General features: G+C 41.1%; 2 protein-coding genes across 6 annotated transcripts; one reads left to right on the top strand and one right to left on the bottom strand.

Moving 5' to 3' along the window:
* Positions 1-4,730: 4,730 nt before the first annotated feature.
* On the bottom strand, positions 4,731-10,808 carry LOC112312987 (olfactory receptor 2D3). Its single transcript, XM_053917926.1, has 2 exons — positions 10,067-10,808; positions 4,731-6,350 (listed from the first exon to the last, which is right to left on the bottom strand). Exon 2 carries the CDS (start codon positions 6,328-6,330, stop codon positions 5,386-5,388), a length of 945 nt encoding a protein of 314 aa, XP_053773901.1. The 5' UTR covers positions 6,331-6,350; positions 10,067-10,808; the 3' UTR covers positions 4,731-5,385.
* A 4,142-nt stretch (positions 10,809-14,950) lies between these two features.
* On the top strand, positions 14,951-21,761 carry LOC128780126 (olfactory receptor 2D2-like). Of its 5 annotated transcripts, none has more exons than XR_008426086.1 (5): positions 14,951-15,524; positions 15,704-15,871; positions 16,467-16,533; positions 18,673-18,853; positions 19,439-19,523. XR_008426086.1 is itself a non-coding variant. In XM_053917928.1 (5 exons), exon 5 carries the CDS (start codon positions 19,199-19,201, stop codon positions 20,144-20,146), a length of 948 nt encoding a protein of 315 aa, XP_053773903.1. In that variant the 5' UTR covers positions 14,951-15,520; positions 15,717-15,871; positions 16,467-16,533; positions 16,790-16,854; positions 18,966-19,198; the 3' UTR covers positions 20,147-21,761. The 5 variants fall into 5 exon arrangements, 4 of the variants coding, with proteins under 4 accessions (XP_053773903.1, XP_053773904.1, XP_053773902.1 ...); XM_053917928.1 differs by lacking the exon at positions 18,673-18,853 and adding an exon at positions 16,790-16,854 and having other exon boundaries at positions 14,951-15,520; positions 15,717-15,871; positions 18,966-21,761; XM_053917929.1 differs by lacking the exon at positions 18,673-18,853 and adding an exon at positions 16,790-16,854 and having other exon boundaries at positions 15,717-15,871; positions 18,966-21,761.
* The last annotated feature ends 334 nt before the right edge of the window (positions 21,762-22,095 follow it).

The following is a 22,095-nucleotide window of genomic DNA, read 5'->3' as shown; positions in this document are numbered from 1 at the left end:
TACATTCCCCAGGTTGAGCCCCTGGAAACTGCCCCATCGCGGAATGGAAGACACAGCAGCGAGACGAAATTCCTGGTTTAGCAGAAGCAGACCTAGAGCCCAGCTGTCCTGCTCCACTCCTCAAACCCTCTTAGCGCTGCTCTCCCACACACTAACACCCCTCCGCAGCCCTCGCCTCGCCTCCATCCCAGTCCACTCGCACCCACCCAGCTTCTCCCGCAGACACTGCGGAACGCGGTATTGGAATCCCGGTAACTGCGAACTAGCCGAGCAGACGCCCCCTAGTGGGACTCCCAATTCCGTGCACCCGCGTCCGGCAGATACCTGGGAGCAAGCCTTCCCGCCCCGGCTCTGCTCAGGCACCCCCAGGCGTCTGTTCCGAGGAACGCGACAGAAGTCGCATTCGTGGCTGGCGAAGGGAGTTGCAGTAGCCAATCACACCACAAACAGGAAGCGCCGGCCCCAACTGGTGCATACACGCCACAGCCGAGCCGGACCTGTGTCTTACAAATGCCAACGCAAGCCCACCGCCTATTCCCGCGCACGCGCACCAGCGTGGAAGGAGCACCCAGACTCCCGTGCGGCCCAGCGGGGCTATAAAGTAGACCGAGGTGGGCAGTTCCTCGTCTCTCCCACTTCCCTACGGCCCGCCTACTTCGTAGACTTACTTCCAGCCTTCCGGCCACGAACGGACGGACGGAAGCCCGGTTTCCGAAGACGGGCGTCAGAAATTTATGTCGCTAACCCAATTCCATCCAGGAAAATTGGCCAAAACCTTTCTTACCTTCTACCTGCCAGACCCCACCCTCCTGATTGGCTTGAAACCAAAAATCAATGCCATAATTTCTACAGAATACCGTCTTGCATATAACATGGTTTTCGCTGACTGATTCACTGATTCACTCATTCAGTTTTGCATCATGGTAAAAGATTTTGCAGAAGATCGTGAGCTCAGGTTTGGCTTTTTGAGTATAAGACACGTTGTGACATCCAAGAAGCATTGTCTAATAGACAAATCACTGGCATCTGGATCTTAGAGGTGTTGGGAGTAAACATGTAAAATTTGTGTCATTTCTGGGTAGAGGGTAATTGATGCCATGAGTGGGAGGCGATATAACATACAGACAGACAGAGATAGAGAAAATAAGAGAGGGTATTGAGCCTCAGAGGAAGATCTCAAACTAGTCAATCATGTAAAGCCTCTAGGGAGGGAACTATAAATCTAGGTCATGAGCTGACCAAGAACAAGATGTGGAACTAAATTTTTTATTTTGTTGCAACCTCCTCTGTACCCATTACTATCATAAGTGATTTACAAGCATCATCTCAATCATCACCACACTACTATAAGGTACAGGTTGTCATCCCCCAAGTTATTGAAACTAAAAGATGGCACAGCAAAGGTTCAAGCTCAGATCACTTCATACTTGTCCCACAGCTACTCTCTCAATGCTGTAAGATTTAGAGCTAAGAGATGACAGAATGGTGGAATGATATTTTCTGAGACTGAGGGTATGACGTGTGCCATGAATTGTTTGTGATGGGACCGGCCTTTATAAAAGTCATATTTAACTATCTAGGCAAAATAAAAATTTAACCTGGAAGTATTGCCGGTAAACATGTCAGACATTGTCTTGAGTCAATAAGAGTGCAGGGAAATGGAAAATGCACTAAGTAGGGGGGAGAATGATCAGCCTTCCTTTCATACGTCTCAGACACATGAAGTTTCTGACCATGTATCTCCACTGAAACCCAGAGGGTCCTCTCTAATGGAACAAGGGTCATTTTCAGGTTGCAGTCACCTCACAGGAGGTCTAGTTATTGTGATGGCACACCTTTATAAGGTATCTCTCTGTTCCTCCTCTTGATTGAGTTTATTATGATTCGAATGTCAGTGGCTTTTCTCATCAGAAGCCACAGAACCCAGAAGACAGTGAAAAATCATCTTTAACATGCTAAAGGAAATACACTCTTCAATTGAGAATTGGTGTTACAGTAGCTCTAGGTTAGGAAAACTTAAAGCTGTTCATTGTAATCCCTAGAGAAGAGCTAAAAAACCATGACTCTTACTGTATAGATAAAGGTCTCCAAAGCCACCTGGAACCAGATCCTTCAGATCCATAGAATTGTTTGTTACAAACTCCATTCCCTTTTCTCATCATGAAATTCAGCTCTTCTGATATATTGGTTCACTTCTTATGAACTAATCTATCTGCATTAAAAGAAAACACACACAGAGAGAAACTTGACCTGACTTAAGCCAACACTTTCCCTAGACCACTTCTAGACTCACTCAGCAAATTTATGTTGCGAATTGAATGAGGCAGATACTGTACGAGCAATTGGGAGTATATCAGTAAACACAATCGGATGAAGGCTGTCTTAATGTTGAACAGAAGATTCCCTATGCTAAACTAGTGTATCTCATCACTTAAAGCTCTGTGTTACACACATGCTCAGAATATTGTGTTGTGTAGATTGTGCATTGCACTAGTCAGTCTGGAATTTTTAAGTAGTCAAGACATTAGTGGAGATAATTTGGTTTCATAGGCTATATGTAATGGACATTTGTCAATTTCTGGCTTCTGATCATTGAATACCCTTTCTATGTTTATAGTTTTCTGTGAATTTGGGGGGATTTTAGAGTGTGCCTCACTCCACAGAACTTGAATATTACCCAAAATCCACTTTGTCTTCATTGCAGCTAGGGCATACATAGCATGTAACTTGCACTCAATTAGCTAGGCCCAGTCTACACTTTAAATTAAGAGGCAGTAATATAAGAAAGCAAAGACAGCAAACCGTTTCTTGTATTTTTGAAAAATAGACATTTTAAAGCAGTTTCGGGTTTACAGGAAAATTGCAAAGATATAGTACAGTGAGCTCCCATATACCTCCTCACTTTTCCCTATTATTTTTCTAACTTTACTTTTATTGTTGACACTATTACAGATGTCCCTATTTCTCCACCCTTTGCACACCTCCATCCAGTCCCTACCCCCCCCCCCCCCCCCCCCCGTCCCGGCCATCACCACACTGTTCTCTGTGTCTGTGGGTTATGCATATATGTTCTTGGGCTAATCCCTTCACCTTCTTTCATGCAGTCTTCTCTCCCTGCTCCCCTCTGACAGCTGTCAGTCTGTTCCATGTACCCATGCCTCTGTTCTATTTCGTTCATCAGTTTGTCTTACATTATTATGGTACTTTTGTTACATTTAGGAAAATAACATTGATATCTTATTATTAAGTAAAGTGCATACTTTATTCAGATTTCTTTAGGATTTTTTTGGTATTATTATTAATTTTTTAATGATCCTTTTTCTGATCCATCAAAATACTGTTACATTGAGTTGTCAGGCCTCCATAGGTTCCTCTTGGCTGTGACACTTTCTCAGACTTGTTTTCCATAACCTTTACAGCTTTGAGGAGTACTGGTCATATATTTTATGGGAAACTCATCTATGAGAATTTTCCTGATGTTCTTCCCATGAGTAGGTTCAGGTTATGAGTTTGGGGAAGGCAGATCACAGAGAAAGTGCTGTTTCCATCATATCAGCTGAAGGAGACATACTTTCAACAAGACTTATCATTGTTGACGTTAGCCTTGATCATCTGACTAAGGTAGTGTTTTTCATCACACAATTTCTTTTTTTTTTTTCTTTTTATGTCAGTGGCAGAGGAAGCAGCAACATCCCAATTTCCAGTTTCAGCAGAGCAGCAGCTCCAGAATCACCCTGCACTGATGGTGTTGGCAGGGTAATTGCGCCATCTAGTGTTGGATGGTAGTTCTGTGATACCGTTTGGGCCTGTGGTTCTGGCTGAGGACCAGAATACCAGGATCGCCATTTTCCATTATTTGTCCTTTTACATTTAATCATGCATACTCAGTTCCTCTTACTTGCCACTAAGAGCCCTGGCTGAGACATGACATTTACTATGATTTTGGGGTGTGCATACTAAGTATTTCTTTCTCTAGAAGCTTTCTGGCCCTTTATTCCCCCTCTCCCTCCATAGAGTGAGAGAGAGTGGTTTCAAGCAGACTGCTTTTCTTTGGTAGTGTGAGAAAGGCCCAGTAGCATCTATTTTGAAGGAATAAACAGGAGCATGATTCTCTCAGCGTTTCAGTTGTCCATTGCCTCATCACAAACCCTCTCAAACATAGTGCCTTAAAACGGTAATTGTTTTATTTTGCTCAGGATTCTGTGGGTTTGGAATTTGGACAGTGGGGATGGAAATTATGTTAGATAAAGGAATTTTAGCAGAAAAAGGGGATGGTTGTGTGAGAATTGATTTGGGGCAAATATGGGAACTGACTTCAATGAGTTGTGGTCTAGAAGGATACTAAAAAAATTGTCCTAGGAATAAAACTAGAAAAAGTGAGTTGAAGGTACATGAAAATCGGTTTTGACCTACCCTGAGGAACACATTTGTAATAGAAAAACTATATATGAAAGAGAACAACCCAAGAGAGTCAGGAGCTATATCATTCTTCTTTAGGCAAATGCTACATACTTATTCAATAAAAAAATATTATAGAGTAGTTTAGGCCTCAGACATATGGTTGGAATAGAAGACTGTTGAATTCATTTTTTACTCTGATACCCCCAAATTATATGAAATTTGGATGGATAATACAAAAAACTTTTTGGGGAGGTTTCAGGAGAGAACATTATGAACTATCAAATATTATTACCTCTAGTACTTTTCACAAAATGAAATATTATGGTACATGATCCCAGTATTAAAAACTCTTCCAGATATTTTGACTGTTTTAGTCAGAGCCTATTCCTGGGACATCTAAACTTGAAACATCTTTGATATTAGAATCATGCAAGCATTCATATTTCAATATAACCCAGTTTAAACTTCCTAGACTCCATTGTCACCATGGTAAAAACATGTCCATGTTACATGAATTAACCACAAACTCCTTCAAGATAACATGAGAGTTTTCATATTCAGGATATAACATACCTTTTCATCCTTTTATTTTTTTCCACTATGTTCTAGATTCGAGTACAGTATTCACAGTTTCTAGAATATGTCCTTCACGTTCATGCTTTTTAAAAAAATGTCTTTATAAAAAGATTCTATTTATTTATTTTTAGACACAGGGGGAAGGAGGGAGAGAGAAAGAAACATCAGTGTGCAGTTGCCTCTAGCACACAGTTCACTGGGGACCTGGCCCACAACCCAGGCATGCTCCATGAGTGTGAATCTAACCAGTCATCCTTTGGTTTGCAGGCAGGAGCTTAAGCCACTGAGCCACACCAGACAGGGCCTCATGCTTGTTTTTTTTTGAAATGACCTAGTTCATGACTGCCTATCCAAGTTCTGCTCCTCTTTTAAGAATGTTACCATAGCTGGTAAAGTGACACCCAGAGGTCACTGCCCCTGAGAAAAAGTCTTTCTTCTCATTAGTTTCCTGAGAGCCCCTTTCACATCCTTGTTTCGCAGGCTATAAATTATGGGGTTCAACATTGGCGTCACCACTGTATAAAACACGGATATCATCTTATCCCGCTCTTTGGTGGTCTTGGAGTTTGGCTGCATGTAGCTGAATATTCCTGACCCATAGAAAAGGATGACGACAACGAGGTGGGAGCCACAGGTGGAGAAAGCCTTGAGCTTGCCCTCCCCTGACTGCATCTGGATCACAGTGGAGATAATATGACAGTAGGAGACAAGGATCAGGGAGACAGGAGCTAGGAGGATGACCACACCCATTACAAAGGTGCCCATTTCAGTGCTGTAGGTGTCTGCCGAAGCCACCTTCAGGAGTGCAGGAGGTTCACAAAAGTAGTGGTTTACAATGTTCTGCCCTCGATAAGGAAGCTGAAAGGTGAAGGTGGTGTCCACCAGAGACACTATTGTCCCACTGGCCCAGGATGCTAGCGCCAACTGGAGACACACCTGTTGTGTCATGACGGTGGAATAGTGCAGGGGCTTGCAGACAGCCACATACCGGTCATAGGACATCACCGCCAGCAGCGCACACTCTGTGCACCCCACCAGAAGGGAGACAAATATCTGGGCCACGCACCCTCCAAAAGAAATAGTTTTCCTATTTACCAGGAAGTGGACCAACACCTGAGGGACAATGCTAGTAGAGAAGCAAAGATCTGCAAAAGACAGGTTTCGAAGAAACAAATACATGGGCGTGTGAAGTCGAGAATCCGTGAAGATGAGAATGATGATGAGCAGGTTTCCAAGCACAGTCAACAGATAAATGATGAGGAAAAGAATAAACAGCAGGATCTGGGTCTGCAAGTCCCGTGAAAGGCCGAGGAAGATGAACTCAGCCACAAAGGTCTGGTTTTCTTCTCCCATTCAGAGTTATGCCTATTTACCTGTTTGGACCCACCACCAAGAAAAACTTTGGGTTACTGACCTCAAGTCCCGTAGAAGAGGCTTATTTAAAACTGACACCTACTTGGATATTTTTAGCTCTTTTGCCATCCAACTTGTTCTTATTAATGCTAAATATAACATTTTTATACTTATTGGTTGTTACTTTTTACAGTAATTTATTTATTTATTTTTAGAGAGAAGGAAAGTGGGGAGAAAGAGAGAAAGAGAAACACCAATGTGAGTGCGAGAGAAACACTGATGGGTTGCCTCTCATGTGTGCCCTGACCAGCACACTAATCAGGAAAACCAAACCACAGCCCAGGCATGTGGCCAGACTGGGACAGAACTAGCAAACTTTTGCCTTGTGGGACGATGCCCACCAAGTAAGCCACACTGGTCAGGGCAGTGGTTGTAATTTAAATCCAGGTACAGACTGCACAGTAAATATAAAGAACACTTGCTGGGGAACCAAGATGGCGGCATAGGTGGACACACTGCGCCACCTCGCACAACCAGAGCTGATAGAGAATCGAACGGCGAAGGGGGTCCGACACCAAGGGGATGAAAGATAAACATTCGTCCAGACTGGTAGGAGGGGAGGAGACGGGCACCAGGGTGGAGGGGACTCGCGTGGCTGTGGCGGGACTGAGACTGGCGGAGTGTGGGACGAATGGCGCAGGCAGTCTGAGCACTAGCAGACCCTGCAGACCCACATTCCCGCACAGATAAACTGAGAGGGCCGGACTCAGAGTGGCGGACAGTGGGGCGGGCAGAGCAGTGGGTAGGACCCCGAGGCCCCACATTGGCGCATAGATGAACCAGAAGAATAGTGGGGAGCGAAGTGGACCATGTAACCCAGGGCTCCAGCGCGGGGAAATAAAGCCTCAGACCTCTGATTGAAAATGCCCGTGGGGGTTGGGGCGGCAGCAGGAGAAACTCCCAGCCTCACAGGGGAGGTCATTGGAGAGACCCACAGGGGCCTAGAGTGTGCTCAGGCCCACCTGCTCAGGCACCAGCATAAGAGGGGCCCAGTTTGATTGTGGGTAGCGGAGTGGAAGATAGAAATCCGGAGGAGAGTGAAGCAGGACCCATTGCTCCCTCTTGGCCCCTCCCCCACGTACAGAGTCACAGCACAGCAACCAGCGTTACCCCACCCCGGGAACACCTAAGACTCCGCCCCTTAAAGTAACAGACGCGCCAAGACAAAGAAAAAATGGCCCAAATGACAGAATACTTCAAAGCTCCAGAAAAAATACAACTAAGCGAGGAAGAGATAGCCAGCCTATCGCATGCACAGTTCAAAACACTGGTTATCAAGATGCTCACAGAATTGGTTGAATCTGTTCGAAAACCAGATGAAAAAATGAAGCCTATGCTAAGAGAAACAAAGGAAAATGTACAGGGAACCAATAGTGATGCGAAGGAAACTGGGACTGAAATCAACGGTGTGGACCAGAAGGAAGAAAGAAACATCCAACCAGAAAAGAATGAAGAAACAAGAATTTGGAAAAATGAGGAGAGGCTTAAACCTCCAGGACATCTTGAAACATTCCAACATCCGAATTAGAGGGGTGCCAGAAGGAGAAGAGGAAGAACAAAAAATTGAAAACTTATTTGAACAAATAATGAAGGAGAACTTCCCCAGTCTGGCAAAGGAAATAGACTTCCAGGAAGTCCAGGAAGCTCAGAGAGTCCCAAAGAAGCTGGACCCAAGGAGGAACACACCAAGGCACATCATAATTACATTACCCAAGATTAAACGCAAGGACCTACATCCAAGATTACTGTATCCAGCAAAGCTATCATTTAGAATGGAAGGGAAGATAAAGTGCTTCTCAGATAAGGTCAAGTTAAAGGAGTTCATCATCACCAAGCCCTTATTATATGAAATGTTAAAGGGAGTTACCTAAGAAAAAGAAGATCAAAAACAGGAACAGTAAAAATGACAGCAAACTCACAGTTATTAACGACCACACCTAAAACCAAAACAAGAGCAAACTAGGCAAACAACTAGGACAGGAACAGAACCATAGAGATGGAGATCACATGGAGGGTTGTCAACAGGAGAGTGGGAGGAGGAGAGGGGGGGAAAGGTACAGAGAATAAGTAGCATAGATGATAGGTGGAAAATAGACAGGGGGAGGGTAAAAATAGTGTAGGAAATGTAGAAGCCAAATCACTCATAAGTATGACCCATGGACATGAACTATAGGGGGGGAATGTGGGAGGGAGGGGGTGGGCAGGATGGAGTGGAGTGTGGGGGATGGGACAACTGTAATAGCATAATCAGTAAATATATTTAAAAAAAAAAGAACACTTGCCTATCTCTCAGAGGTAGGATTTGAATGCTTATGGACACATGTGTGTATATGTGGCGTGGGGAAGAAGATGATTTACTCTGCAGACGGAAAAGGAGAGTAACAAAGGAGTGAAAAAGGAAGTAAAACGAAGAACTGTTGTACATTTACATTCCACGAAAGGCCAGGAATAATCACTTATTCTTTTACACTCCAAAGATTTCATCTATGAACTTTACTAATTAATTCAACAGGATGTCTCTTTATATACTACGGGCAGAAGGTGAGGAAGAAAACATTAGGAGTGGTTAAAATAGAATAAAGGAAATAGAAGTTAGAAGAAAGCAGGGACAGAAAGCTGGACCCAGAGAAGTGGAGAAGAGCAGAAGGACGAGGGGAAGCAGGAAGAGATCTGTGAGTCTGGCTCTTTCCCCCAAACCAAAAGCATGGGTAATGAATTTTTTATCCCTCTAAGGCCCTAACAGCATTGTAACTACATGGCATTTACAGAAATCTCCGAATAATGACGGTGACACACAACTGCATTCATGTGGATCATTATCCACACACACCTCATGCTACATACAAACCATGTCCCACACAAACATGTACACGTCCACCTATCACGGATATACTCACATAAGTGTTTCATATTCTTATATGTGAACCCTCACGGGCATCAAATCTTTCACCGTAACAGAAGGAGTCACAGAGCAGGTACTTGGATACTGAGCCAATTGGATACTGACCAAGGCTGGGTAGGTGGGAACCCACCATGCCTGGCCTGTATGGGTAGGACCTCGCAGAATAGGGTGTAGCTGTGGAGGCACCAGCATTGGGGGTCAGTGTCCTCCTCTGGACTATATGGACAGCGCTGATGTCATGGGACCCCCTCTCCTCCACCTGCCCTTACTCACAAAGTGGTTGGAAGCAGCAATGCCAGCATCCCTAGAACAGTGTCCCATTTAGACCTGGTTCCCTCACATCTCCTAGACTCAGAGCCTTCTCAAGATCAAGAGGCTTTGGATGAGGTTCCTCAAAGTAAGGTTCCTAGTTTCCTTCAGGTCCTCTGCCTGTTCAGGGTGATGGGGGAACAAATGCCAGCTGAGGGGAATGATGCAAACTGAAGGGCTGACAGCAGAGGGCATGGGAGGCAGAGTCAGGCAGAGTGGGATGTCTCTGGAAACAGCCTCTTCCCTAAGATGAAAGTCTGGAAGAGGATTTTAGGTTGGGTTTCTAAAGAAGAATGGAAATAGATTTGCTGTCTCTGAGAGATTAGCAAGGAAAAAGGGGATGTGTGGGAGAATAAATGTCAAAGTTCATCTTTCCCAACACCATTCCCACCCCCACCCCAACACCCCAGCCAGTACTGCAGAATCCTGCAGACTGAGGCTCAGCAGCAGCTTTCCCACTCTCACCTGAGGGCAGAGAGCAGGCAGACACGGGGCTGAGCAGTCACTGGTTTAGGAAACCAGGATGGAGTGTGGGAGGGAGTGATTTCTGCAGCCTGCTGATCACTCTGGAAGGACAGCACCAACTGTAGGTTGGCTCCTAAGCAATGCCTCTCAAGTCCTGCACTGGACTCATCCTAGGAGTGTGACTTCATCCCCAGCCTTTTTGCCTTCTTTGATTGAAGGTACAGACTCCAATTTTCCTAGATCCCAGTTCTAAACAGCAGATTTTCCTTCAGGGGAATATTTGAAGGTGCAGTACTGAGAGTGATGTAAATGAGGGATTTCCTTGCAGAATAACAGCCCTCAATTTTATTATCTTTCCATCCTCTGAGACATCCTAGGGCACTTAGTGTTACATTTGAAAGCAGAGACTAAAGCCTCTAAATCTTTCCAACTGTATACCAATGTCATTCCAATGACATCAGCAGATATATTCCCAGAGGTTTACAAGTTATCAAACTTGTGTTTTCATTTATATGGTGATTAAATGAAAAGGACAATGACATATATTGGATTATCTGGATGCCAACTTTCTATGTGAGTAATGCAACTTGACTGAAGGGGTGCACTCTCATTTCATTTTATGGTTGTTAAGGTGATAATCTTAAGTGATAGAGTTATTTGGATTAGTACTGTCCTGATATCCACATGGTAACAGGAGTTTTGAGTATGCTGTTCTCTTAAAGTTGCAGACTTTTACTGGATGTAAAGTCAAAGCTTTACTTTTGTGGGGATATTTCAGAGTCAAAGGCTGTTTTGTGTACAATTATTTCTTAAACTATTTGCTTCTTAAACTACTAAAGCGAGACTTTGCTTTGGCCACATGAAAATGAAACTCCTATAGTTCTCTCAAGCTAATGAAAAAAATTGAAGGCGAGTTTTACTTTTAAATGTTGTATCCATAACATGTGAAGGCTAAGGATGCAAGAGAAAATGGTGGAAGGATCGAGTTATCAGCTGGTAGTACAGGCATGTGGGACTCAAGGAGGCACCCTGATGCTGATAGTCCCCAGGTCACATTTCATGTGGCAATTTACGGTCTGCAAAACATCAATCAATCACATTGAGGAAATGCTCTTAACTTGAATTCTACTATTTCACTGGTTTTGTGGGTTGGCTTACACATTACTTGTCGTTCAGCTTTGTTTTCACAGCACATGTACATGTAACTCATATAAATAAATGGATTATGTTCTGTGGTATTATATGCCATGATTTATTTAACAATATCCACATTAATGGACATTTGGGTCATTTCCAATCTTTACACTTTCAAACAACATATCTTTGCACATATGTCTTTGTGTCTTTGTCAAATGCATTTGAAGAGTAAGTTTCCTGAGGCTTAGTTGCTGGGTCTCAAGGCATATTATTTAAAATATCTGTAGACATTGTCAGTTGTGTTCATTTATACTCTCTTTAAAATTGCACAAAAGTTCCTATTCAGTTACACCTTTACTGGTGTCACTCGTCAATTTTGCTATTTTATTACATAATACTTTAACTGTACATGAGGATGAGCATAACTTTATGTTTATTAATTACTTTTATTTCTTTTACTGTAAAAGAACTGTTTCCTTTGCTAATTTTCTTTTGTTGGGCTGTTCAATATTTACCACTTTGTAAAACCCTTAAATATTATGAAAAAATTGGCTGTTTGACTCTATCCTTGGAAATAAGTCTTTTTCTACTTTGCTACTTGACTTTCTTTATGGATATTTGTATCACACTTGTGATTTATAATTCAACCTAGGCATACCAATCAGTCTTTTTCTTTATGATTCTGATTTTTGGGTTAATATTTGAAAGGCCTCTGTTATGAAAAATAATGCTTTTAAAAATCATTTAATTTTTCTATAAGATTGTCATAGTTTTGCATACATGTATGAATTTCTTTACATCTTGATACATCTAGAATTTATTTTGATACAAGGAATGAGATAGGTGTCCTTAGCTTTTCCCCCAGAGAGTCACTTAGCACCATTTATGAGATAATTTCCTATCAATTTCAAATGTCTTGTACCCCAGATACTAAAAGCATATATGTGCCCTTGTGTTCACTGAAGCTTTATTTACAATAGCCAGGACATGGAGAGAACTCAACTGTCCTTTGACTGATGATTGGATAAAGAAGATCTGGAAGACTTAATCAATGGAATACTACTCAGCCATAAAACATGAAACATTGCCACTCACAACAACATGAATGGATCTCGAGAGTATCATGAGAAATGAAGTAAGAAAACGGCAAGAACCATATGATTTCACTCAAATATGGGATGTAAAACAAATAGCAAAAAAAGTCATAGACACAGACAACACTGTGGTGGATACCAGAGGGGAGGGGGCCTGGGGGGAGGATGAAGAGGGTGAATGGGGTCAATATGTGGTGACAAAAGAGGACTAGACTTTGGGTTGTGGGCACAAAATGGAATACACTGATGATGTGTTATACAATTGTACACTTGAAACGTATACAAAGTTATTAACCAACGTTACCCCCCAAAATCAATGGAAAAACATGACAAATAAAGTCCTGCTAAATTTGGCTCCTTTTTATACTCCCTAGTCTGTCCCTTTTCTGATTTTCTATTTCTAGAGGAGTACCATGCAATCTTAATTCCTCCTGTTGTTTATTTGTTTGATCTCCGGTGTGATGAGTTAAATTACATTCCTAAGTGTATGACATATTACCATGATTACTGATTTCAAAGCCCCTCTCTTGTTTATTATTTATCTATACATTTATTTTATTGATTACTTGCTTAAAATATACCTATACATGATCCCCACCTACCTCATAACCATTCTAATGTATGCAGTGCCTTTATTCAGTTCTTACACAGGGATTACTTTGTTTGTGTAAGTACTTTTCATTTATGCAAGTGATGTTGTACTAAGTGTCTCTTTGTTTCTTACTTTCTCACTCAGTTCTAAGTCTTGGAGATCGTTCCCATTGCCACATGTACCTCCAGTCTCTTCTGACTGCTGTGGAGCATCCTGTCCTTGGTGTTCGCCCACTGCATTTTCACTGATTTCCTCTCTCAGGGAGGGATGTCCAAGTTACACAGAAATTATCAACACAAATAAAAGAACCAGAAATATCGCAATAATGAGTCTGTGTGAGAATGTTTTTGGCTCAATAACTGTTACGTCATAGACTAAGCATAAGCATAAGATGACCAAGTAATCCTGAATTCCTTCCCAGAATGGCTCTAGCTCATCACAAAGGTAAATGTGGTCTTCTATTTTCTACTGTTTTGCCATCACTTTATTGTATCTGAATTTCTACTTTCTCCATGTCATATACAGGCAAATAAATATCTCTTTGATAGTTTACTTTGTAGACTTTTATTTATTAATGAATTTGAGCATTGCTTTATATTGATGTAGTCCTTTAAAGTTACTCTTTTTTTTTTTTTTGTAAATTCCCTTTATACATTTTCTGCTCTGTTTTCTTTCGAGGGGATGGGATTCTTCCTCTTCTTGTTGATTTTTTAGAACTCATTGCAAATACCCAATAGGAAGTTCTTATTTCTTCTTGGCTTCAAGTAAACAAATATTTTATCTATTTTCTCATCTATATTTTAACTATGTTCTTAATGGTTTTTACTAAACAAAGTCCTGGATTTTGATGAAATCAAATTCAGCAAATTTATCCTTATGGACTATGCTTTGGAATTTCTTGACTCTAGGTCACTAAGATATACTGCTGTTTTCTTCTATAATGTCATTGTTCTCTCAGTAACTTTTAGATACTTAATCCATTTATCGACCACCTCCTTCTGTCAGATTAAGCAGGAATTCAGTTGTCTTTTTCTCCTTGTAGTGAACTATTTTTACCAACACTATTTACTAAACTATTTGTCCTCTGCCTAATGATATTTGGAATAACCTTTGTTTCACATTAAATCTACATAGAGATCTATCCATAAGCTCTAAATCCCGCCCCATTTGTTTATTAGTCAATTTTTGCACCAGTACCACTGGCTTTTATTTTCGGGGCTTAGCAATATGTCTTAACACCTGGTAGGGCTTTCCTATATCACCTGTTTCAACACTCTGACGAAGTGTAGATTATTTCTCCACATACATGTAAAGGTAAATCTCTTGGGTTACTCTAAACATCCAACTGGAATGGTGATTGGTATTACCCTAAATTTATAGATCCATTTGAGGAGAAATGATATCTCTATAATATTAAAGTCAACTGATCCAAAAGATGAAATATCTCCCCATTTATTCAAGTCATCTTCTACTTTACTAGGGCTAATTTGTTACCCCCATGATTCATTGCCACATACTTTAAAACTTTTGCTGCCATTGTGGAATTGTACCCTGTTTTTAAAGTTACATTTTTAATTGGTTATTGCTGGCAGAAAGGTAGAAAAATTGTTTTAATTTTTTTAAGATTGAGCTCCGATACAGAAAAGTTGCACACCTTTCTTTACAGTTTCTAACAGTTTGTTTGTTGAATTTTGTGTTTGTTCTCTGGATTGGCAATCATACATGATAAGCAAGTAGTACAGTTTTACACCTTATCTTCTGTTTCTTATATCTTACATTACTTATATTTTTCTTTCTTCATGGTATCCTTTATTACTCTCAGTAGTATGCTAAAGAGTAGTGGTGAGAACAGTGTCCTTCTTTGTCTTGTTCCTTGTCTTAGAGACTGCACCCAAAATTTCTCTAGTAAATATGAGACGTGTTGTTGGGTTTTGATGCATAACCAACCAGGTTTAAAAAAGTTTATTCATTCGCGATTTACAAAGATTAAATAATAAGAAATATTTTTTAATATATGTTTTTCCTACATCACTGAGATTATTATTTGATTTTATTTTTCAGTGCAATAATTAATAAATTTCTTTGTTGGGTTTCTGATGTTGAAACACATTTGCATCCCAGAGAGAAATCATATTTAATTAGGCCATATTATTTTTAAATACACTTTTGGATTCAATCAGCTCTCCTTTTAGTTGGGATTTTTACATCTACATTCTCCCACAAAGGAGATGTGAGTGCTAACAACATGTTATTTTTTTGTGCTCCTGGTAACCATTTTGATAGGAAATGCAGCTCAGGATTCACCCTAATGATTCAGAATTCTCCTGAGCACTTGAGCGGCTCCAGAGACTGCTCATGCTTCTCTTTGTTCATCTCTTTTAAATGCAAGAATTGCTGCGGAGTATGTCCTGAAATCTATGACAAGACCTCTGAACATGAGAGATGCAGGGATTCCCCTTCCTGCCTTTTCCTTGATTTTACTGAGCCCTTTGACTTTATGACAAGATGCTCCCAGTCTCCCTGCTGCCCATTGTGTAGCAATACCCCTGCAGCCGCTCTCCCAACAGTGAGATGTCTTTATTGGTTTCGACATGCTAACTTGATCTGTTTTTGTCCACCAGAGGAGAAAATGTTGGTAAGGTTATTAGAGCGAGGGAAAGAGGAGGCACATGTTGAACAAAGGGGATAACTTGGCATATATTGAGAGTGAATTGGTTTCAATCCCTTCATACATTTGATTTTTTAAATTCACCTGATAATTGCACAAACAATACAGTTCTTAGGGCTAAATCTTCTGTAATATATCTAGCCAAGGTTTTCTCCACAGTGGATCTGCCTCATCAAACCACAATTTCCATGTTGCATTCCCTGTGAAGAAGAATCACGGTCCTCACCTGAGGGAGACAAAAGCAGAACGTCCATGGAATCATTATGGATCCTCTGGGAGAAACTTCTTATGCCTCTGCATGAGGTGGGAAGACGGTAAGTGGATATGGATGGTAGGTGATTTTGAGGTCAAAAGATCTTGGAATCAGAAATTTAATAGTTTTCTCTTGGTTCCTATGGATTTCCCCAGTACCCTCTCCCTAAAAGAAATGTGAATTAGACAATGCATAGTTTTATGACCCTATCCCTCTATCCTACATCTGGTAACATGTCATTTTTAGAGAAATCAACTTACAAGTTGATGTTAAATCTGGAGAAAAGGCAGAATAACATGAAAGATTGACAGAAGAGAGGATTTTCTTACAGAAGCTTCCTGACCCTGGGGTGGCCCAGGGGAGCATTTTCTCCTCCACATGTGTGTGAGAGAATAACATGTTTTAAAAAGGAAATTAGGAGAGGTCAGGGATGTGGCCTTCTAATAGTATACTCCCCGGGTCAGTGAGCATCCCTACCATCCCACAAGTCACCAGTCACACTCATTTCTGACTCATTCACCTGTCTCCTGTTACTTTGGCTCAAGTCAAATCAGCTCAAAAACATGTGTTGGACACTTATTCTGTGCCAGGATTTATCTTATTTGCTGTGAACAAAGATGAGTCAGATGTGGTCGCTATTTCTGAATGTCTTACAGCAACAGAGGAGGAACATAACTTCAGTATAATTTGTTAGAGCTATGATGGAGGTAACTACATCATGCAGTAAGTACATTTTCGTGTCTAGGCTGTACCAGGTGTTTGTAAATGTGTGTATGTGTGTGTATCTATGTCTATGTGTGTTAAGAATGGGGGCTGGGGAATGGATAAGAAGACATAGAAATCACCAAAGTCGTGTAGCTGCCCTTTCATTAAGTTGACCACTGATGCAAACATACTTCACTTGGACCTTTGTGACAAGTGTTTAGTTTTTATCCTATCTTTTCATCAAAACCAAGAACATTATTTGCTTACCATTTAGATTTCCCTGAGGTCTAGACACACCACTAATACCTCTGAGAAGGATGTGAACTGTGGCAAAAAAAAGTAAGTCTAAAGGACCTGAGCTGAACCATCACCTGGAGACTTTAACAACTAACCAGGTAATACCTTCCATTACAGGATGGTAATTCCAAAAGTACCTATCTTAAAATAGCCTGTGTTCTCAAAATTTATTTTTATATCAGCTATTTAACAAGAGTCTGTATTTCCTATCAGAAGTAATTCTATATTAGTTAGATTTAAGTAATTGTTAGATCATATGGACTCAGTTGGTCCAGTACATTCATTCATGACCCAGTATTTGCTGTGAATCTATGATGTTCCAGAAACACAATGGCACTGGAGATAAAACATGATTATAGTTTGGTCCGTCCTATCTGAGAGTCTTTGGCCTCAGAAGCTGGGTCTTCTGTCTCTATCCCCATCACCAAGAAAGTACTTGGCCAATCACATTTACTCAGCAAATAAGGTGATTGAGTATTCAAAGTGTGAAGAATGTTCAACAGAAGGGATGCTAACTCTTTGTAGTAGGCATACCTTTAAATAGAGGGAATATTAGATGGCTGAGCAAAACCCAGTAGAATATAAAAATACAGCGTGTCCGAGTTATGTGGGGAAAGAATGCCTAGAAAGGTGGCCTGTGTCAAAGAAGAGAGTCATGAACGATAATCAAGCAGAGATGTGATTGTTCATAGTAACATTTTATTTATTCATTTATTATTTCATTGATGAGTTGTAAACTGTCATCATTTTGGCTCATGGACCCATCCAAACTCCTAAGACTCCACCTTCAGATTACATAGAGGGTATCTGTGTCTTTTTGAGAAAACTGGCAATAGCTTCAGCCCAGGAGTTCTTCACTTGGAATTCACGGGATTCTTCGATTTAGATGTAAATGCTACTTCTCTATTTTACTTTAACCGAAATCCAAAATGTTTTTCTTAATTGAATGAAGGTAAACAACCCAAACCAACATTACCAATACCTATGACTTCATCACCAGTAGAAATCAGAGATATTTTTACATTGCATTGCAGTTGTTGAAGATACCTCAAAATATAAGTTAAGCTCATCATTTTGAAATTAAGGTGGTTATTAGACTTGCCACAACATTTTAAAATTTACTCTTTTAAAGAAGCATGTGTACTATTATATCTCATATTTGTTTCCTAAAACTATTAAAACTATATTTTGATGTAGTCGCTTTTCCTGATACAACTATACATTTCATTTTTGTATGTGTGCACATATGTGTGTGTATGTATTTGATATTTTGAAATCATTATCTTGAAGTACCTTTATCAGACAGACGAAGGGTTGATAGACCAAGCCTCGCATACAACCTTAAAATTTAGACTTTAGAATTTTCTTCTGTCTTTTTGGAGTGGCTCTATGATGTTTTCTCATTGCTCCCAGACTACTGCAAGTCTTTCTAGGCCGGTGCTTTAAACAACTCTATTAAACTATGTGACAAACTACTTTTTATTTAGTTTATTTAATTAATGATAATATATTAAGCAAAGCTCTATGGTATGCTTAATAAAGTACACAAAAATGAAAAACTATAGGCAAAATTATCAAAGTAGTGTGTAATTTCTGGGAGGAGCAGACACAGAACACAGGCAGGGAGACTTGCTGGGCTGGAGGTGGCAGATCAGTGCTGTTTGGTCTGAACACAGAAAACTAGCCATGCTGGTGGGTTAAAAAGACATTGTGTCGTGATGGGTGTCCATTATTTGGGAAGTTCACTGACAGTTGAGATTGATATATGGGAGCCCCAGTGAAGGGGAGATAAGGATTTCCAAAGAGATGATGGCATATTATCCAGAGATACCTCTTGGTTTACCAGCTCTTTCTAAACAGGTCATTTTCTCTAAGACAAAAGTGAGTTCCATTTGATTTCTCATCCCTTTGTGACTACCCTTTCAAGAAATTGACAGCAGAAACGGTTGGATGTCCAAGAAGGAGAAACATCTGCACCAGCATGAGAAGGGGGAGGTGTTGTGAGACCAGCATAAGACTCAAGGTTTCAGTTAATAATAAGGTGAAATTAAATAGCATGACCTTACATGTGAACTCAATCTGTCTTTTTGTTATTATATAAGCAATATTACAAATAAAGAAGATAACATTTCGATCTACTTTACACTTGCCAGAGGACATTAAAAAGGAATGTACCATTTCATAAAGATTTGTTTCACAAACGGAAAATGTTCCAACTAATGCAACATGATGAACTTGTAAAAACCTTACAAAGAAGATTCTTGAAATGGTTGGTAGTGATTGGAGGCAATTCCTCAGCCCTCCAACTCTGAATTATATAATTTCATAGGTCATACACACCTATGTTTAGCATGTAGTGACTTTGTACTGAAAAAGGAGACAAACCATGAGACAGACAAATCAGACACAGGTGACAGAATTCTTCCTTCTGGGACTCTCTGACAACCCTCACACCCAGCAGCTACTATTCATCTTATTCCTGGGTTTTTACCTTGTCACTGTGGTTGGAAATCTGCTTCTCATGTCCCTTGTACAGGCTGACTCCCTGCTTCACACACCTATGTATTTCTTTCTCTGCAATTTATCTCTGGCTGACCTCTGTTTCTCCACCAACATCGTTCCTCAGGCCCTGGTCCACCTGCTATCCAGAAAGAAAGTCATTTCATTCACACGTTGTGCAGCTCAGCTTCTCCTCTTCCTCATTTTTGGGGGAACACAGTGTGCCCTTCTGGCAGTGATGTCTTATGATCGGTATGCAGCCATCTGTAACCCTTTGCATTACCCCAGCATCATGACTTGGAGGGTGTGTGCCCAGCTGGCTGTGGGATCCTGGACCAGTGGCATTCTGGTATCTGTGGTGGACACCACCATTACACTAAGGCTTCCCTACACAGGCAGCGATACTATTGCACATTTCTTTTGTGAGGCACCTGCCCTGTTGAGCCTGGCATCCACAGACACCTGGGCTTCAGAGATGGCCATTTTCCTCATGGGGGTTGTGATTCTCCTCTTACCTGTTTCCCTCATCCTGGTGTCCTATGGCCACATCATAGTGACTGTGGTCAGGATGAAGTCAGCTGCGGGACGGCTCAAGGCATTCTCTACCTGTGGATCCCACCTCGTGGTGGTCATTCTTTTTTATGGGTCAGGAATTGTCACCTACATGACACCAAAGTCCTCCAAAGAACAGAAAAAACTGGTGTCTGTGTTCTATGCAATGGTGACCCCCATGCTTAATCCCCTCATCTACAGCCTGAGGAACAAAGACATGAAGGGAGCTCTGAGGAAAGTGGCTACAAGGAATTTTCCATGCAGGCTTGGAAATTGCCACTGACAGTGAGGCCTGCCAGGCTCTCTACTTCTCTGACTTGTTGAGTAGTTTCCTCAGCAAGACTAGAACGTGGCATGAGTCTCATCCTTGTTTCTTTTCCATGGACCCAACCGTCCACCCTTTATCCAGCCCTTCCTCTGTAAGAGAAGGACAATAATTCATGGAGCGATGGGAAGGAGGGCCTTGGTTCTGGGTGGTCTTTCAGCATCTAAGGGTTAGGAAATGCCCTGAGAAGCATTCACATTTTATAAGCCCTGGAACCTGTCACATCTACGTTATTAAATCATGCTATGTATTAACATCTATCTGTCCCAGAACCTACTCCAATTCCTTTCCTTTATCTTTTAAAATTTCTTGGCATCATCATATAGTAAATGAACAAACATCACTTAATTATTTACTATGAGCTAGGTGCCACATGTACACGGGTGTGCACACGTACCTCCACACACGGGTGGCCAAAGGTAGGTTTACAGTTATGAGTACAGGAAAGAGAGTATGATCCTAAATTATTATTTATTCATTAATTATTGTATTATTTACCTGTATTATTTGTAAACCTATTTTGCCCACCCTTGTGTATGTTTGAGGTGGGTGGTGAAGAGTGTGGGAACAATGAAGTAGAGTTTATCAACTATGCTGTATTTCTCACACTCTTATTAGAGACACGAGTACTATATATATTAGGACACACCTTTATAAATGTAAGAACAGGGTTTTGGAAAAACAGCAAGAAATAGTGATATCCCAGAGCAGCAAGACTAAGGAGCTATTACCAATCCTGGGCCCAAGGACAAAGAGGAGGCAAGCAGAACTTGCAGAGGGTAGTTTGTATAGAAGGTCACCAGGCAGAAGCTGTGGTCTTCGTATATGGAGGTGAGGAAGCCATGGGAATAAATGTTTCAAAGTCATTCTTGACCTGCCTTCTCATTTTCTGTTACTGTAGTAAAAAAAAACAAAATCCAGGCTAATTTCCCCATGTGAAGATCCTTAATTTAATCACATCGACAGAATCCTTTTTACCATGTAAGGGAACATATGTACAGGGGACTAGGACGTGGACGTCTCTGTGGGCCCATTATTCTGCCTGCCATCCTGTGGTCAAGTAAAATGAATGTGAGGCTGTGATAAGTGCTTGGCAATCATGAGAGATGGCGAATTTATAAATGGTGCCAACTGCTCAGTTGTGTGATTGCCATCATGCACATAAAACCCTGTGATTTGCCTTTTCATTTGCAAATTCCAAAGGTGATGTTCAGAATGTGCTGCCCTCTCTGAGCCCTGATGCCTCTGATCTGAAGGATAACTTGTGTGGGAGACTGAGCTGGTCCTGGTACCTCCATGGCTCACAGAGTTAGAGTTGTTTAATGGGTTTGTGGAGAGGACATACCTGTGCAGTAAATGCTACTTTACTTTGTTAATTGTCACTACATTCTTGTGAATAGTTTACACACAGCTGTGGTGTCATGGTGCAAGCCTGTTGTTTGCCGAGAGTCCAGAGTTGGGCAATGTTCACTGGACGAAATCATAGAGTGTGGCTGCTGCTCTGTTTGAGCGATACCCAAGCTTAACATGAACAGTTGACTTCATCCAATCACAATAAAATTTCCAAAAAAATTTAGTAACCAAAGAATCTCTTGGTTATTCGCAGCAGTTTCCTTTAAGTTGTCCGCTAATACTTGACTGCAACTTCCTCTCACACTTCCTGTCAGCAACTCTCATATCCGGAGTGGATAATCTGAGATGGAGGCAACTGTCAGTAGTGTGGAATTGTCTTTCTCCAGACAAGGCTCAGAACATATGGGAGCAGAGGAAGAACTCCTCAATTGCCAGTGGAGTTTTTAAGTATCTTTTTACTTCCCCTCTCTCACGATAATTTCCATGAGGTGAGAAATTGGTCTGTTTTATTCATCAATGTGTCTTCTGGGCCTAACAGGGTCTAACACACGCTG

Source organism: Desmodus rotundus, unplaced genomic scaffold (genome assembly GCF_022682495.2).
Source record: "Desmodus rotundus isolate HL8 unplaced genomic scaffold, HLdesRot8A.1 manual_scaffold_485, whole genome shotgun sequence".
NCBI classification, from domain to species: Eukaryota; Metazoa; Chordata; class Mammalia; order Chiroptera; family Phyllostomidae; genus Desmodus; species Desmodus rotundus.
Note: the sequence above shows the minus strand (reverse complement) of the source record. Positions and strands in the feature narration are given on the sequence as shown.

What these genes read in the sequence shown, in the direction of transcription:
- LOC128780126 (XM_053917928.1), top strand. Translation starts at nt 19,199, where the DNA reads ATGAGACAGACAAATCAGACACAGGTGACAGAATTCTTCCTTCTGGGA.
- LOC112312987 (XM_053917926.1), bottom strand. Translation starts at nt 6,330, where the DNA reads ATGGGAGAAGAAAACCAGACCTTTGTGGCTGAGTTCATCTTCCTCGGC.